Source organism: Talaromyces stipitatus, genomic scaffold (assembly GCF_000003125.1).
Source record: "Talaromyces stipitatus ATCC 10500 scf_1105507295527 genomic scaffold, whole genome shotgun sequence".
In the NCBI taxonomy this organism is placed as follows: Eukaryota; Fungi; Ascomycota; class Eurotiomycetes; order Eurotiales; family Trichocomaceae; genus Talaromyces; species Talaromyces stipitatus.
Window position 1 is genome coordinate 4581099 of NW_002990114.1, and position 15879 is coordinate 4596977.

General features: G+C 44.8%; 6 protein-coding genes across 6 annotated transcripts, besides 1 other annotated feature; 5 read left to right on the forward strand and 1 right to left on the reverse strand.

The window, feature by feature from the left end:
* Positions 1-1006: 1006 nt before the first annotated feature.
* TSTA_097080 (uncharacterized protein) lies at positions 1007-2887 on the forward strand (the record flags this gene model as incomplete). The annotated part of the gene is made up of 2 exons (XM_002479377.1): positions 1007-1801; positions 2006-2887. 2 exons carry the CDS (start codon positions 1007-1009, stop codon positions 2885-2887), a joined length of 1677 nt encoding a protein of 558 aa, XP_002479422.1.
* Positions 2060-2734: a mobile genetic element.
* A 322-nt stretch (positions 2888-3209) lies between the features above and the next one.
* On the forward strand, positions 3210-4127 carry TSTA_097090 (uncharacterized protein; the record flags this gene model as incomplete). The annotated part of the gene is made up of 1 exon (XM_002479378.1): positions 3210-4127. The coding sequence occupies one exon, from the start codon at positions 3210-3212 to the stop codon at positions 4125-4127; it is 918 nt and encodes a 305-aa protein (XP_002479423.1).
* Positions 4128-5966: 1839 nt separating this feature from the next.
* Positions 5967-7482, forward strand: TSTA_097100 (uncharacterized protein; the record flags this gene model as incomplete). Its single annotated transcript, XM_002479379.1, has 3 exons — positions 5967-6290; positions 6366-6985; positions 7083-7482. 3 exons carry the CDS (start codon positions 5967-5969, stop codon positions 7480-7482), a joined length of 1344 nt encoding a protein of 447 aa, XP_002479424.1.
* Positions 7483-11817: 4335 nt separating this feature from the next.
* TSTA_097110 (long-chain-fatty-acid CoA ligase, putative) lies at positions 11818-13077 on the forward strand (the record flags this gene model as incomplete). The annotated part of the gene is made up of 6 exons (XM_002479380.1): positions 11818-12053; positions 12125-12275; positions 12309-12452; positions 12505-12620; positions 12692-12881; positions 13027-13077. 6 exons carry the CDS (start codon positions 11818-11820, stop codon positions 13075-13077), a joined length of 888 nt encoding a protein of 295 aa, XP_002479425.1.
* A 233-nt stretch (positions 13078-13310) lies between these two features.
* On the forward strand, positions 13311-13823 carry TSTA_097120 (uncharacterized protein; the record flags this gene model as incomplete). Its single annotated transcript, XM_002479381.1, has 2 exons — positions 13311-13356; positions 13453-13823. The coding sequence occupies 2 exons, from the start codon at positions 13311-13313 to the stop codon at positions 13821-13823; spliced, it is 417 nt and encodes a 138-aa protein (XP_002479426.1).
* Positions 13824-14166: 343 nt separating this feature from the next.
* On the reverse strand, positions 14167-15256 carry TSTA_097130 (extracellular lipase, putative; the record flags this gene model as incomplete). The annotated part of the gene is made up of 4 exons (XM_002479382.1): positions 14167-14472; positions 14522-14858; positions 14922-15087; positions 15175-15256. The coding sequence occupies 4 exons, from the start codon at positions 15254-15256 to the stop codon at positions 14167-14169; spliced, it is 891 nt and encodes a 296-aa protein (XP_002479427.1).
* Between the last annotated feature and the right edge of the window lie 623 nt (positions 15257-15879).

Below are 15879 nucleotides of genomic sequence, written 5' to 3' on the forward strand. Positions count from 1 at the left end.
CTTGTCGGAACGTGAATATCAAACCTAGCGCGTTTCGGCACTGGATATCAGTTAGTCTAACGCGGCACGTGCGTGCCGCGTATATATGTAGTTAGCTATTCCCCGTCCCCCTTATTCCTGGGGGACAGTCATCAATATCAGGAATTCTATACCATATTGATCCGGCTCGTCAGCTCGTCGGAATAGCTGTTCTACGTGACTAGTGCTAGCGACCTAGACGTAGATAAACCGACACTGATCAGTGGCCGCAGATCAGACATTTATCTACGAGCCCCTAATCCTACGTTAGTGCAAGCGTCCTAACAAAATACACCTCCTTCGACACCCTACAGTATACGTTCGCTCGTATATCGACTCACCGATATATTCGACCCTATATATCGATCCTTTTGTGAGCTCTTTACTGAGTCTTACGAACCTACGAATTCCCTGTACGAACCTACGCACGAAGGATTATTCCTGTACGAATTCTACGCTTAGATCCCCCGTATAAGCCTACGTCACGAACCTACGCTAGAGGCCTACGCGAGAAAACTCTCGATATTAGCACTAGGTAGGAATCAACGTAGTGAGCCTACGGATTCGGACTTTCCGTCAGAATCGACCTGCAAGAATCTGACGTACGAAGCCTACGTACAATCTACGGTGTGCCGACCCACGCACCGAACCTGCCTCCGTACGAATCCTCGCTGGATCCCCCGTACGAACTTGCCTCTGTACGAATCCTCGCCGGATTCCACGTACGACCCCGGTGCGCCGAGCTACGCACCAAATCTCTCGGATCTGTGGTCTCGCAGATCAGATTAGCTAGGGTTTCCACGCCAATCCACGAAGCCTAGTAAACCCAGATTACACGCTCGTCCACTCCCTGGATTGCCTGTGTCAATCCGCAAATCCAGCGCCAGATCTCACGCCGGATCCCACGTTTGCAATCCTCCGGAATCACACGTTGCCAACACCCCCGGATTCCGCGTGCCAATCCTACACCGCTCGCAAACGTGCCAATATGAAGTGGTGGCAAGATTTTGATCCCGCGGGCAAATCCCGCGAGGATCTCGAGGATTACGTGGTCTACAAACTGGTTCAATACGCCAATTCGGAACGAAAAGGTTGGGGACGGTTCAGATTCCCAAGTGTCGAGTTAAGGAAGAAAACTGTTTTGGAATGGTATAATAAGGATTTCTATAGGTGGACTGATAAGCATTGGGACTCGGTTGATCCATTTTTTGAAGAATTGATGAATAATGGTGCTGATTATGCCTTTATCCCACGGGTCAATTCCCTACCCAATTCCCCATATCTAGGGGATTGGATCAACCAATTGATATGGGCATACAAAGATATATATGAGAGCTTCTCAAGGCCCTGGACCCCCCTTGTTTCTCGCGCCCCGGATCCTCTTGTTTCTCGCGCTCCGGATCCCCTTGTTTCTCGTGCTTTGGATCCCCCGATTTCCTGCGCTCCATATTCCCCGGTTTCCCACGCTTTGGATCCTCAGATTTCTCGTGCTTTGGACCCTCCTGTTGCTCGCGCTGCCACCACGGAATCAACTGTCAATCTTGTTGCTCATACCGCAGCGGATTCCCTAGTCCCTATTGTTCCTTCTGCAGCGGAGTCCCCAATTGTTGATTCTCACGTTCCTGAGGCCTCTGGATCCACGAAAAGCCTTGCTCCGGAGACCTACATTGACAATATGGGACCCCAGGTTCGCAAAACCTTGAAATCAGTGAAAACGCTGACCCCAGAAATCTCGCTCGAACTGCCGCTTCCACTATGTTTACGTGGCACGTTCAAACCACTTGTTTGCTCATTTTCTCACTTCCGCCAATACAGGCCAAAATTGCTTGATTTTGGCTAGTTCATACGCTTTATTGTTGTTTTTTGTTGTTATTGCTTGTTTTTATCCCTTTTTCTATTGGTGGAGAGTCTCCAGGGGAGCTCTACACCTATTTTCCCACTAGTTTTTACACTCTGATTCCTGTTTTAATTGATTCTCGCACCCCAGATCCTACGTCCTTACACATGGATTCCCGTACAAGATCGATATGCGGATACAACGAGTTCCCGAGGCAAGGTCCGAAAGGACGTATCACCGCAGGAACAATATGTGGCTCAACGCGCACTTGGAGCCTACATTGCTTCTGTATCGCAGCCTGAGGCCTCCTTTGATCTATCGTTCGCTGCCCAGATCACAAATCCAGAAAAAGACAACATCAAGTCACTTAATAAACGCCTCCAATGGCAACTTGATAATGCTGAACGCAGATTACGCTTTGTACGTCTAGACTTGGATTCGCTACGCCTTGTAATCTTTGCAGATTCGTTCTTCGCAAACAATAAGGATTTCTCCTCCCAAATTGGCTTTGTCATTGTTCTTGCAGATGGCGCAAATAACGCAAATATTGTACATTGGTCCTCAATCAAGTGCAAGCGCGTCACAAGAAGCGTACTTGCTTCTGAACTTTATGCCATGGTTCACGGCTTCGATTCGGCTGCGTCAATCAAATCAACAACAACGCAGCTTCTACATCTCACTAAGCCCCTTCCCCTTGTTTTCTGCACTGACTCGAAGAGCCTGTACGAATGTCTCGTCAAATTAGGCACTACCCAAGAAAAGCGTCTAATGATTGACCTCATGTGCCTCCGACAGTCATACGAGCGCCAAGAAATTGCAGAGATCAAGTGGATTGACGGTGAAAGCAATCCAGCCGACGCCATGACAAAGAGCAAACCATGTCGCGCTTTACAGGCACTTATCGACACAAATAAGCTTAATATCAATGTGGATGGATGGGTGGAAAGGTCTACAACACCTCCAACAAAAGCTACACCAATCCCTTCGCTTTGTCAATCCTGTACCGCCCGTCGTCCTATCCCTATTTCTTAGAGAGTTGCCAGTGTCGGAACGTGAATATCAAACCTAGCGCGTTTCGGCACTGGATATCAGTTAGTCTAACGCGGCACGTGCGTGCCGCGTATATATGTAGTTAGCTATTCCCCGTCCCCCTTATTCCTGGGGGACAGTCATCAATATCAGGAATTCTATACCATATTGATCCGGCTCGTCAGCTCGTCGGAATAGCTGTTCTACGTGACTAGTGCTAGCGACCTAGACGTAGATAAACCGACAGATCTCTAACGAGCATCTTACCAATTCTGTACCAAAAGCTCCTGTCTATCCGACAAGCACATCTTCCGGATCCCATGGGATGTCGTCTTCAGAACGTTTTATTGTAGATGATGTTCCGCTGGGTGGCGACCTTGGTTTGGATTCAAACAACAGTCTGCTTGATTTTGAGGAATCCTTAAATGCAAGTCTTTTGCCATATGCAGATTATATGGTTTTTTCAGACGCGGCTGATCAACTCGTGCCACCAATAACCTCGGGGTACCCGGGAACTGACTCCCTGCAACCAGCATTATCTGGGAATGGTCTGACGACCGATCTCGGGTCTATTGTTATTGCGAATAATATGCTTAATGAACTCGAGTCCGGTACTGTCGACTCATTAGATGCGCTTATACCGAGTTATCATGAATCAAAAGACCCAGGCACTGAGGCTAAAGAAGGTAGTGTCAACCCTTCACATCTGATGCCGTTGCTAGAATCTGGCGGAGCAATTCTGAATGACCCATACAACTGCAAGGGCACCACATATCTTGCAGATCCATATAAAAATGCGCTATCCTTTTCCCAGGTTACTTTAATGAGCGTCTGTATACATAATGCACATTTTCTCGGCGTGACAATACAGGCTTTCTTTGGTGATGACTACCTCACTCTATGTTCACCATTCTATCGGCCAGTATCGGCTTCCGATGACCCAACAGCTCTATTGGCGTCTGTGTCCAGACCGTCCACCTCCAGATTCCTGCAACCGACTCTTTCCCAAGTTTTATTCCCGCACCACCCTATCTTCGACCTGATTCCAATACCTGCGTTCAGAGAGAGAGCGATCATGCTCGCGGCTACCTCTCCATCTTTGCTCAATCCATTAGAACTGAAACAAGATATCATTAACGGTTGCTTTATCTGCTGGGGTACAAAATATAGTCCAAATCATAGCTGTAAGGGGCATACATACAGAGCATATGCCAGGATCATATGGTTCCTTGTCCATACATGATTGACGGCTCGAGCAACCAGGATGCCGTGCTGCCGGTTTTGTCAGTTGATACATTGTCGCCAGGTTCGTCAACGGCAGTATGTACACGATGCTTTGGATCTTTATGCTTCCCCTTCTCGGATTGGAGCGTAGGATTCTGAGACATGAATCACATGATGTCTGGAAACTCGTGTATGCATGAAGAAAAAGGTTCCAGGTAAAAATATTGTCAGCTTGTCAGTTGGCGGCCCTGGTTGCTTATCAAATAGCAAGTCTGCTCGACTAGAATTAACTTTCAGGCAAGAGAATGGAACTGCTGTATATCGGGTGAGTATAAATATCTAATTGGAGAAACAGGCTTTGATGGGGAGCCCTGAAGGATTTTGGACCCAGTCATATCGAGTCAGGCATGTGGAAAAGATGACCGTAATCTACTCCCATCTCATCTGATCCGAAATCGAAACCTAAACCGCTCACTATGGATAAAGTCGACATCGATATAGCCGACAGAAATATCCTATTATTGGAATTTGCAAAACCAAACTAAGTTATTCAGACACTCAGCAGCCGTCTCACCATTTTGGGAGTTCCATTTCTTATAAGCCAATGCCGGCCAGCCTGTTCCTCAGATGATCAGATCAAATATTTCATCTTGGCGCTCCACATGCCAATTCCCACATCTACTCTATCCACTTACTACGGGCTACCTGACATGTATGAGTTGGTTGATTTCTCTTTTTCCCCCTTTTCCGTCTATCCACGGCGTCACCTGTTTCTTGGCTTGAATTGTGTTAGTCGTAGATGCTGCTTCATACCGGAAAGTTCTCAATCACTCACTAAAGAGTAGACCGACTTAATCTACACCTCGCACTTGATTCCATGAAGTGGAGAGCCAGGCACCACAACCAGCAAATCAAGGAGTAAAATGAACTTGTTTTCCTAGGTCTTCTAATTCGGTACTATGGACCACGTCTTTTCTTTACTCCCACAAACTTTCTTGACCCGAAGATAGGTATGTATAACCCTAACCCCTTGGAACACACTGAACTATGAAGACCTAACCCTAACCCTTGAGTCTTATTTCGAGGTGTAACTAGGCTTTTAAGGATATCATATATTATTTGTTTTTCCATTCTCGCATAATTACTAGCCTTTCTTATGCCTAGTTCAATTACTATGACGAGGTACCTATTTCCGAAGCGGTGATGTAGTCAGTACAGTACCTCTAGCATGTGCGAGCTCTCTCCTAAAGAACATGGCACTTCACGATTCCAATCTGCCCTCAGAATCGGTCGTATGACTCGGAAACCCTATATCCGAGTGATGGGCTGATAATGCATTTGTAGGAGTAACACTGAGAATCGTGAGACTTGGTGACGCGGGGCAGAGAGAGGCCTCGGCATCTAATTCTTTACATAGGAGGAACAACAGCAACGTTAAGATCGCCCGCCATATGTTCAATATCAATTGGGTAGCTTATTTGCTTTTGATCTTATTTCATGCTCAATAGCTGAGCGTGACAATTATAGTGCACTCTTTTTGGGTGATCGGACACATTTTCAGGGTTCCTTGTTCCAACATCTCCGCACGGGGTTTTAGGGCTAACTACCTCATTGGGCACCTTCGTTGGGAACCGAGATCCAAACCCGCGACGATAAGTATCAAATATCAGCTGAAGGTAAAATGTTTACGTGAGAAATCCACAAGATATTTTATTTGGACCTCGGTATATGGTCAATATGTTTTCTTTGGCTTTACTATATAGCAGCACACTTTTGTTGTTGCTCCTGCTAAAGACATGTAGAAGCTACGACAACGTCAGAAAAAAATAAAAAAGGAAAGTTGTTACATATCGTCTATATGGATAAAATGACCAAATTTTCGAAACTTACCACCGTCCTCTTCAGCGAGATCACAACCGGGTTGAGTCGTTTGAAACTACTGGAGAACTTCACCCTTCAGCGTGGTCTAATCGTGGCGTTGGTGCTGACAACAACTCACCTTATTATAGCTTCGCGTCTTCGGTACGCCAGAATGCGCTACCTGATGAGGAAATATCCTTTCAAAACCCGAGAATCATTTCGATTCATGACAGACCAAGAGGCATTTGAGATTCAAAAGCACATTCTACAACTTGAGTTCCCCTTTACGGCGGTGAAGTCTTTTCAATTTGCGTTATTTAGAGTGAGTCAAATTCCTCTACTAATGGCCAGGATCTGGCCACCGCCAGTGGGCTTTCAAGCTAAGAAACAGGAATAGACATACGGAATTCCCACTATATCATCTCTTCTAGCACGAACTACCGAGTTTTCTAATCCAGCCACGGCTTTTAAGAGATATGCCGACACCGGTGTACTGATCGGTCAGTTCATGGCCTTCGAGCCTTCTTCTGAGAGGGCCCACGAAGCGATTGCAAGAACCAGATTCTTGCATGCCAACTACCGAAAGACGGGTCATATTCTCGAGGACGACATGCTGTATACGTTGAGTCTTTTTGCACTTGAACCAATCCGATTTGTTGAAACTTATGAATGGCGCAAACTCTCTGATCTGGAGAAATGCGCCATTGGTACATACTGGAAAAGCTTAGGTGATGCATTGGATATCAGCTATGCCTGTTTGCCGTCTGGTTCTGAGATGACAGATGCAAAAGCGCTCGAGAGAAAAAGAGGTTTCCAGGATGGCCTCCACTGGCTTGAAGAAATTCGTGTTTGGAGTCACGCATATGAAGTACAAAATATGAAGCCTCATCAGAAAAACAAACAAGTGGCCGATAAAACCACCGACGTGCTTATCTATGTTTTGCCGGGTTTCTTGAAGCTGGTAGGCACACAATTTGTATCCTTTATCATGGACGACAGATTGAGGGCTGCTATAATGTTAGTATCCCTCCCTTTCCAAAACCCAGATCTCATCCTCTCATCATTCAAATTATGGCATATAATGCAAAGATGAAGTTGCTAATGGTTGCTAAAGGTATGACCCTCCATATCCTCTATTTGCGACATTGTTTCGTGCAATACTAGCCATCCGGAAGTATTTCCTCCGCTACATTGCTCTACCTCGTCCTTACTTTCTTCGTTACGATTTGTTCGACTATTCCCCTGACAAAGACGGACTGAACTATGTCAAAATCTGGGATGCAATGCCATTCTATGTGAAGCCGACAATTTGGAATCGATGGGGGCCGTCGGCCTGGGTTAAGCGCCTTCAGGGATTGCCTCTGCCCGGAGATGACGGAGATAAATACTTCCCACAAGGCTTTAATACGTTAGACGTCGGACCGCGGCACTTTCAGGGTAAAGGCAGAACCCAAATGGAACAATATAGGTCGCAATTGGTCAAGGAAAGAAGGGGAGGATGCCCTTTTCATTAGATATAGTCAATGAGTGAGAATTAGTCGTTCTCACGTACTGTAACAACCAACATGCTTGTCCAATCTCTTAGGGATTAGGGTTGGTTTGATACGAGGGCAAACTCAACGGAGAGTGGCAAAAGTGTGGATACTTCAGCTGGCTATGGACAACTTTCAGCTGGCTGTGGTCAATGATGTTTGCCACGAAACAACATCGATGTCTCTTATATAGAATGCATGCTGCGGAAGCAGGAGAGATAGGTTTCAGTACATTGACATTCCATACCCTACCTTCTGTGCTTAGCCTTCAGTGATTCCTCTCGAACGTAATTATATATATATCCCTTGTAACGTTGTTACACGTACTTGAATAAACTCCAAAATTGTCCTACACGGATACAAGGCAAATATCGATTGTCTTTATCGAAATAATAGGCATTTGATAGTCACTGTGAGTAACTGACTCTGTAGCCTAGTAAAAGTCTCAGTGAAATGTTAACGGCTTGTCAACCTTGGAAGCACCTTATATATGTTAACAACGAATATTCTCGTCAAAAGTTGTATACGGGTCGACCATATGAACGATAATACAGTTCGGAGCATTTGGGACTGCATGTCATGCATGGCAAGACTGTAAACTAGGAGGATTTCTGAGCTGAAACGAGCACAAATACTTAGTCAGAGAATCCCTGACGCAAACAATCAATGTGTAAGGGCTGCCAGGCTGCCAGGTTGCGCCTGTCCATTTTTTCCGAGTGGGCATGAGGGCAAGACGATGTTTAAGCTTGGTCATTAATATAACTATGGATGCTTCAAGTTTTGCCTTCAAGGCTTCTTTAGATTAGTGAGTAGGATGATCATTGACATCTACAATTCTTCTTTTCCCCTGAATCACACCTCGTTTGTTAGCAGAGCGTAAGCTCTGCTAGTTTACTGTATGGAGAGAGCCTACCGTGGTCAGGCCCACTTTAATATGATTGGTCCTTAATATTTGATCTGGTCAACCAACACTTTGCACAACCGATTCTAGTTGATGAAAAAAAATATCGGAACTTGCAGTGCACTAGCACAAACTCAATTAAGCTTAATACTCAAAGATATCTTTATAGTGGAAATATTGATATTGACCTTATTCTGCCCACTCTTCTATCTACATCTTGAGGGGATTGTTGGACACTATTTATGCTTGAGAATCCCATATAGAAGATATCCAGACAATCTCAAATAGAAGATTCTCGACACAGAGCTGTAAAGTTGATTCGTAGATTCAATCTTGTGACTTCAATTCTCGAATTTTCCTTGTATCAATGTTGTAGGCTTTCCTTGATTAGGTTTAGCTTACCTAATCCTCGACAAAAAAGCACTGTCACGTGATCTTCCGCTTCTGTCGGAACGTTGGTTTACTAGAGCGATGACTAAGCGAAGGCGAGCACTAAACAATACGTATAAGGAACTAGGTCTATTTTCCGGCACTCCTCTCAAACCACTATCTAGGAGTATTGAACCTGTTTTTATATACAAGATTCCATAGAAGTGATATCACCAAAAGTCGACACTTGTGCAAATCGAACTTTCTAGAGATAGGCTGTAAAGTTGATTTGTAATGTTCAATATCGCGTCGGAATGTGATGCCAATTCTCGAAATTTCTTGATACGCAAATCTTGTCCCATTCCCAAATTGGTTTAGTTCATTCTGAGTTCCAACAGCTTCAGGATTATAGTTAGGGCAATAATCTAGGGTGTTGGTTGCTTCATGCAATCGAGATGTGTCAGATAAGCTGACTTTCCAATGAAGCGATCAATCCGAAACTGTTATGTGTAAGAGAATGGTCTCAAGTTTACCCCATGGGATAGCTTACAAATCAGCTCAGGAGAAGGTCTATATAGACGCGGCTTTGGAACATGATGTACTTAGAGGAGGAGACACAGAACTGAATGAATACCCATTGAAATTGATTCTATTGCTTCGTACGTACGTACATGCACCTTAGTGCACCCACATAGGGTTTTATATTCTTCCCCACGTAATTTCCACCATCGTGTTGTCAACAACAACACCACCACTTTCCTCCTTCATATTCTCTCACTATCTATCCTCTCACTACCTACTCACCTATCTATATTTGATTGTCACCATGCTTCTCTCATTAGGTTTCCATACCGTTTCTTTTCACTGCTTGTTGTGATGGCTAAGCCTTGTCAGATATGCTCAGACTGTAGAACTGACAAGCCCCTAGACTAGTTTAAGAGCCAAACTGGCAATCAGACTTAAAAGACGTGTCTTACGTATTAAAATAAAAAAAGAGATAATCGTACTGCTAAAAGGAAAAGCAATGAAGCGGACGTCCCTAAGCCTCCAGTTAAGGTCCACTCATGTTCCTCATTTTATGCGGCTAACTAATACTTTACTTTGAAGAATTGTCAGGGTACCTCAACACATCTCTACCTAATAGTTCCCGCAACAGACTATAGAGAAGAGTTAGCAAGATGGCCCCTCGTCTTCTGCTCCCTCTTTCCATTTTCAAGGTGCTCACTCTTAGGATACCCCACAGATTGCAGAAGCTTGTTGACGTAGAGAGAAAGATCGATGTGCTCATCATGCTGCAAGACGAGCTAGGGAAGACGTGCCTCTACCTCGGGGATTAGATACGTACATTGCTGAATAAGAGCAAGAGATTCCCCCCTCTGGCTCAACCTCCTTCTTTCTCTATACCACAAGCAGTAAATAAAGCAGGACAATATATACCTCCTTCTACTTAATAATCGCCCCCTTCTACCTCTCATGCAGAGAGTCAAGTTTCATCTACCCTGAATCCTCTGGCTGTCATTAGTACTGATAATTTCTCTAACCCAGATCTATTGACTACGGTTCCCTTGGCCTTCAGCAGTAGAAGGTCCAGTACTAGCTTACTGCCACTATATTGAGGATGCGGAAGTCACCTCAGTTTTGGTTCCCAATCAATGATTTGTTGGACCCTTCTTTCTAATTACTTCATTTCTATAGCATGCCAGAAACTGCAACATACAAGTATAAATTGCGGTGGTTTTCACACACTTTCAAGATTAAACACCCCAACATTGCATCAAGCTTCATCACCTCCAAGAACAAAGATCGCGTCAAAAACCACCCTGAAGGTGGGTTCACATAAGCATCTGAATACTGTATTGAATTAACTCTCATTCCCCTCTGAAGATTCATCTCAGCACTTACAAAATGTTCTTCGTTGTCCTCCGAGTTGCCATTATTGCAGTTGCGGTAAGTTTACTGAGACTTATCTTTGTAGGGCTATCGAGACGCCTTGTAGTGAAGTCTGCTTCTATTTTAGGCATGCTACAGTCGCACCAAAAATCTCCTTCCCAAGCAAGTATACATAGATCAATTTTCAAACCCTAATTTAGTCCCACATGCTAATCGGATATGGATAGTACGTATTTTGGAAAAAAAGCCGACTTGTATCAAACCTGTTAGTGTATTGGTAACTTTGTACTTTGAATACAGAAATATCTAGAAGATTCGATCAAAAAGCAAACATGATGAACAAGGTGGCACGTGCGCTTATTATCTTTCTGCATCTCGTAGTTTACTGAGAGTTACAGAGCACTAGACGCTATCCACAGTCAAGTAGGATCATCAAAGGCTCTAGGGAGTACACTGTACCGGCAAAGAAACGCCATTTCTACTTGTCACTGTGGTGGCTGCGTGTTGCTGCACGCTCTATTGGTCATGACTAAGTTCAAGGCTAACACCAGCCTGACGTTAGGTTTTAGCACAGTAAAGCTTTGCACCATATGTGATGCTTCACTTTCTCAGACGACTGATCCATGGCCAATAACTGTGTTTACAGTGAATATTTCAATCGGGTTGCAGTTTTCAGTCAGAATGGATGAATAGCGATCTCGAATCAAATAGTTTCTCATTAGGCTCTACTATACAGTGTTAGATAACCCGATATCCGGCAAGGCAGAAGCCTTGAACCTTCAAGGTTTACCCCTCATGATAGTGTCAGAAAGATCGTCTTGTTCTGTTGAAGATCTACTTCACGTTAGAGCAATACTTGGGCACCTACGTAGTACATCTCAGTCAATCAGAAGCCATCTCCGAAACCATATGCTGTAAGCAGGGTCTCCATACGGTATGACTGAAGTTTTGTTCTCTGACATATTTCTTCGAGAAATCCCGTGTTGTCGCGTTGCCTATTTTCCACGCTGCTGCCGCTCCATCAACCCAGGTCAGTGCTCTGGCAGCTGGAGAGGTCATTCACATGCTGCACCGTTTCGAGTTGCTTACATTTCTGACATCCGTTGAAAAAAGTCACCAAGCTGCCGGCTGTCCCACCTATCGTTCTGGCTATTTTCATGTCACCTTATTCGCGGCCTAGAGCTTTTCTGAAAAGCATCCGAAGCGTTACCTGTGGTGCTGCTCCATTGGACAAAGGTCTCCAGGCTAGGCTACAGGAAATGTTGCAGGAAGGTGCACCGTTTAACCAAGTCTGGAAAACGACAGAGACTTCATGCCTTGCGACTATGTTTCCTTACCCTGAAAAGGACGATACCTGCTCGGTGGGACGATTGCTCCCAAATCTTGAGACCAAGTAAGCTCTTTGATATGTATCATATGTATCTTTACAATCGAACATGTTTAAATGGCTAAACCCAAAACAAGGCCTATTGATGATAACAGAAATGAGAATTCATCCTACGGTGTTCGAGGCGAAATATGCCTTAAAGGGATGACGATCTTCCCAGGATATTTTGGAAATCCAAAGGCCAATGCTGAAAGCTTCGACAAGGATGGTTGTTTCAAAACCGGGGATGTAGGGTATTGCGACGAAGCAACTAGCATATAGTATATTATCGACCAGAAGAAAGAGCTGATCAATGTTCGTGGATTTTGGGTCGCGCCCCGTGAACTCGAGGCTGTGCTGCTCTCTCATCCCCAGATTGTGGATGCGGCAGTCATTGGGGTACCACTTCCTCGCGGTGACGGAGAGGTGCCACGGGCTTATGTTGTTGATGGCAAATGGATTACGAATACTAGACCAGCTGCGAATGTTTGAAGAGGTTCACATATACGACTCTCCTCATCATTCATGGGAGTATCGCGATGTGGATGGGACTACATATCAAACATTGACAGATATGAAAGCCTTCAAAGAGAGGTAAGTATGTCTCCTTCATGTGCGCTACTTTGAGACGGCGAGTTAGCAGCTGATGACACCCTTTATATCAGATTAGGCTATGAAATGACCTTCATGGAACGACGAAGACTGCTCGATATCCTCTTTCAAAGCATTCAAGATAAGTCCCGAGTGCTTTTCTCTAAAAAGGTTTCCAAGGTCTCAACGGCCGAGAGTTTTGCCACAATCACTGCTGCGGATGGGAGTCAAGTCAGGTGTGATTTCGTTGCAGGCGCTGATGGAGTACGTAATGTGTACGATATGAAATTATCCGAAAATCACCCATCTATCAGCTCCTCCAACACGTATGCCAGACAATTGTTGCTCATTGAGTGTCAACGCTCAAGTTATGGAATCACTTGCTGATCCGGACTGATGACAGATTTAGAATCGAACTACGGATGCGTCTATGGCATATCGTATGCACTTCCTCAATTAACCCAGGGACGCGCAATAAGTGTTTACAGGGATGAAATATCGATAACTTTTTTCAGTAGCTGTGAGGGCAAGCTTATGTAGTTTCTGGTCACTAATCTCCAAGGTCCAATCCCTCGAGCAAGGAGAATGGTACAGCACAGAAGACCTGGAAGCAGTTATTGAACAGATATCGGATGTCGTCATTACCAACGACGTAAAATTTGCAAAAATCTATAACAACAGAAAAGCAGCGTGATGGCTGTATTGGAAGAAGGAATGGCTGGAAATTGGGACGCTGAACGTTTTTGCTTGCTGGTTGATACTACTCATAAGGCCAGTGACGACGCTTGCTAAGTCTCCTCTAACCCATACTAGATGTTGCCACATAATGCCATAGGAGCCAGCCAAGCAATGGAGTCAGCAGCATGCTTTGTCAATCAATTGAGGGAACTCGAAAAACAATTCACAACTCCGACTATTGAAGCTGGTATCTCGCTAGAGAATGTACGAACATGCCTCAAAAAGTACACGAATAAAAGAAAGACCCGAACTAGGCCCATCCTCAAAACAGCCAATATGGCCTGCCAATGTTTATTGAAAACTGGACCTACGAGCAAGGGTCATGTGACGAAGCTGCCCAGTATGACAGGCGAAGAATTTATATGCCCAAAATCCTTGGATCTCTGCCTGGCCGAAAAATTAGAAAACTGGCCATGGGATAGTGACCGGGTGAAGTTCTACGAGAAGCCAGTGGACAGGATGAACTGAAAGAACCTGCAAGCCTCACTATATGCCTCACTACGATCTTGAAGGGCCTGTACCATGGGAAGTTAATAGTCATGTACTGTATATAACGATCTAACATGAGTTGATGATCCGGATCACATACACAGGTATGATAATCAACATATGTACAAAAGCTCCAGAGTGTTCCATACAGTTGGAAAAAGTGACTTCAATAGAATAGAAGTCATGTCAAAATCCACATTTGCAATCGTTTCTCATGTCCCTCCGTAGATTCATTCTCCGACTTTTCCAAATTTTTGGCGGTCTTAGAGAAGGTGTATCATTATTTACTGTATATATAGTCTGCTTGTCCTAAGAACAGTAATTAAGAACATGCAGAAATGGCCACAAAGTACCAACTATGAGCACTAGTACTGTCACCGCTCGTCCCGTCATTGCCAGCAGTAGAGTCAACACCCTGGACTTCAACAACATCCGAGTCTGTTACCGCCACGTTGTTGTCACTAGTAACCCAGTACTCGGGACTGAAGTGGTCGTAACCCAGCAACTTCGGTGGCAGCTTTGGGACGATATCGTCTGTATGCGTGACACGGTAGTTGCTTCCGGCATTTTCACTCGTAATAAAGTCGGCTAGAGCTAGATTACCAATGCGAGGTTGTCCATAGTTATACTAGGAGGAGTCAGTGGTGCCATTCAATCAATCGGTGCAGATTACGAACCAGCTCAACAGTATATCCTGAAGCGCGAAACACACTTGCTGCAATGGCTGCCAAAGCACCCCCGAGACTATGGCCGGTGGTGACAAGTGTATAACCCGGATAAGTGCTAAGAGCAGATTCGACCGTCGCTTCCACGTTGCTGGCTACAGTTGCCCACGTATCCCAAAACCCCTCATGGACTTTACACCCTGAACAGATGCTACTAGCATCAATGAGAGGTATATCCAGGTTTGCAACCCAGTTTGAGAAATCGCTACTTCCTCTGAATGATACGATTATGTATCCATTTGTATTGTCGACTGCAACATAACCTGTTGCATCTCCAAAGCTACTAGAGCTGCAGTCGTCGATCCTGTATTAACTCTCCAGCTCCTGTCATAACAGGGAGATTCTGGCTCACCTGTCAAAGTTATACAAAATTGTAGTATCCGCGGCTTCTACTTCAGGACAATTGCCGGCACTGCAAGCTAAAGCAATTCCGGTGGTGTCGAGATTAGCTGAGCAATACGCTGCAGCGCTATATTGGGCGAAAAAGTCCAATTTATCCAAAAGAGACGTCGTTATGGCTGGTAAATATATGTCAGTTTCTACACATTGACGATATTGGCAGAATGCAAAATTAAGAAGCAAGAAGGGAGAATAGAAAGACATACTCCGGCGAGTTATTGGCTTGGGAGCTGCAGTAGCAGGCAACGCAAGCAGGGCTCCTGCCACAATTCCATAGATGACCTTCATGTCTTGTGCAACTAGGAGCGCTATCAAGGGTCTCTCGATCCGGTGGACAACCTGCGGTATTCTCAGAAGTCCCTCGTAGGTCCTATGTATGGCAGGACAGCATGCAATTTATAGTTATTGTATTCCACACTACCTAAATATTATCTACCATCCGAGGTCAAATTTTCGTGTTATTCATATATTTGAGCATGGGTCACCAGCATCATCTCGGGGAGCTATTATCGCTAGTTCTCTGGGAAATGCAACGAGACGGCATTTGAATTGAAAACTCCGCAAACCCCTTTCCACGGCATTGGCCAGGGCCTTGCATCTACATGACTAGGATCTGCATGAATACGACGACTATGGAGACCACAATACCACGTGTTCTGGTTATAGGTATCTTCAGAAGCGTCAATAAGCCATCCTTTGAGTGTTGAGATGTACAAATTTCCCGGATGGCCCTCTTTAATTTCAGTCTTTGTTCTTGACGGCACGAGCAAAGCCCTGATTTTCGGCAGAAACTGTTTCCATCGGCTCTTGAAAAACTCAGGTATGGAGTTGGAGTTGCTAGGTTACAGTGCAGAAAAGATAAGTGCTCCAATCACTCTGGGAGCTTCCTGTTTAGGACGAGCACGCGGATA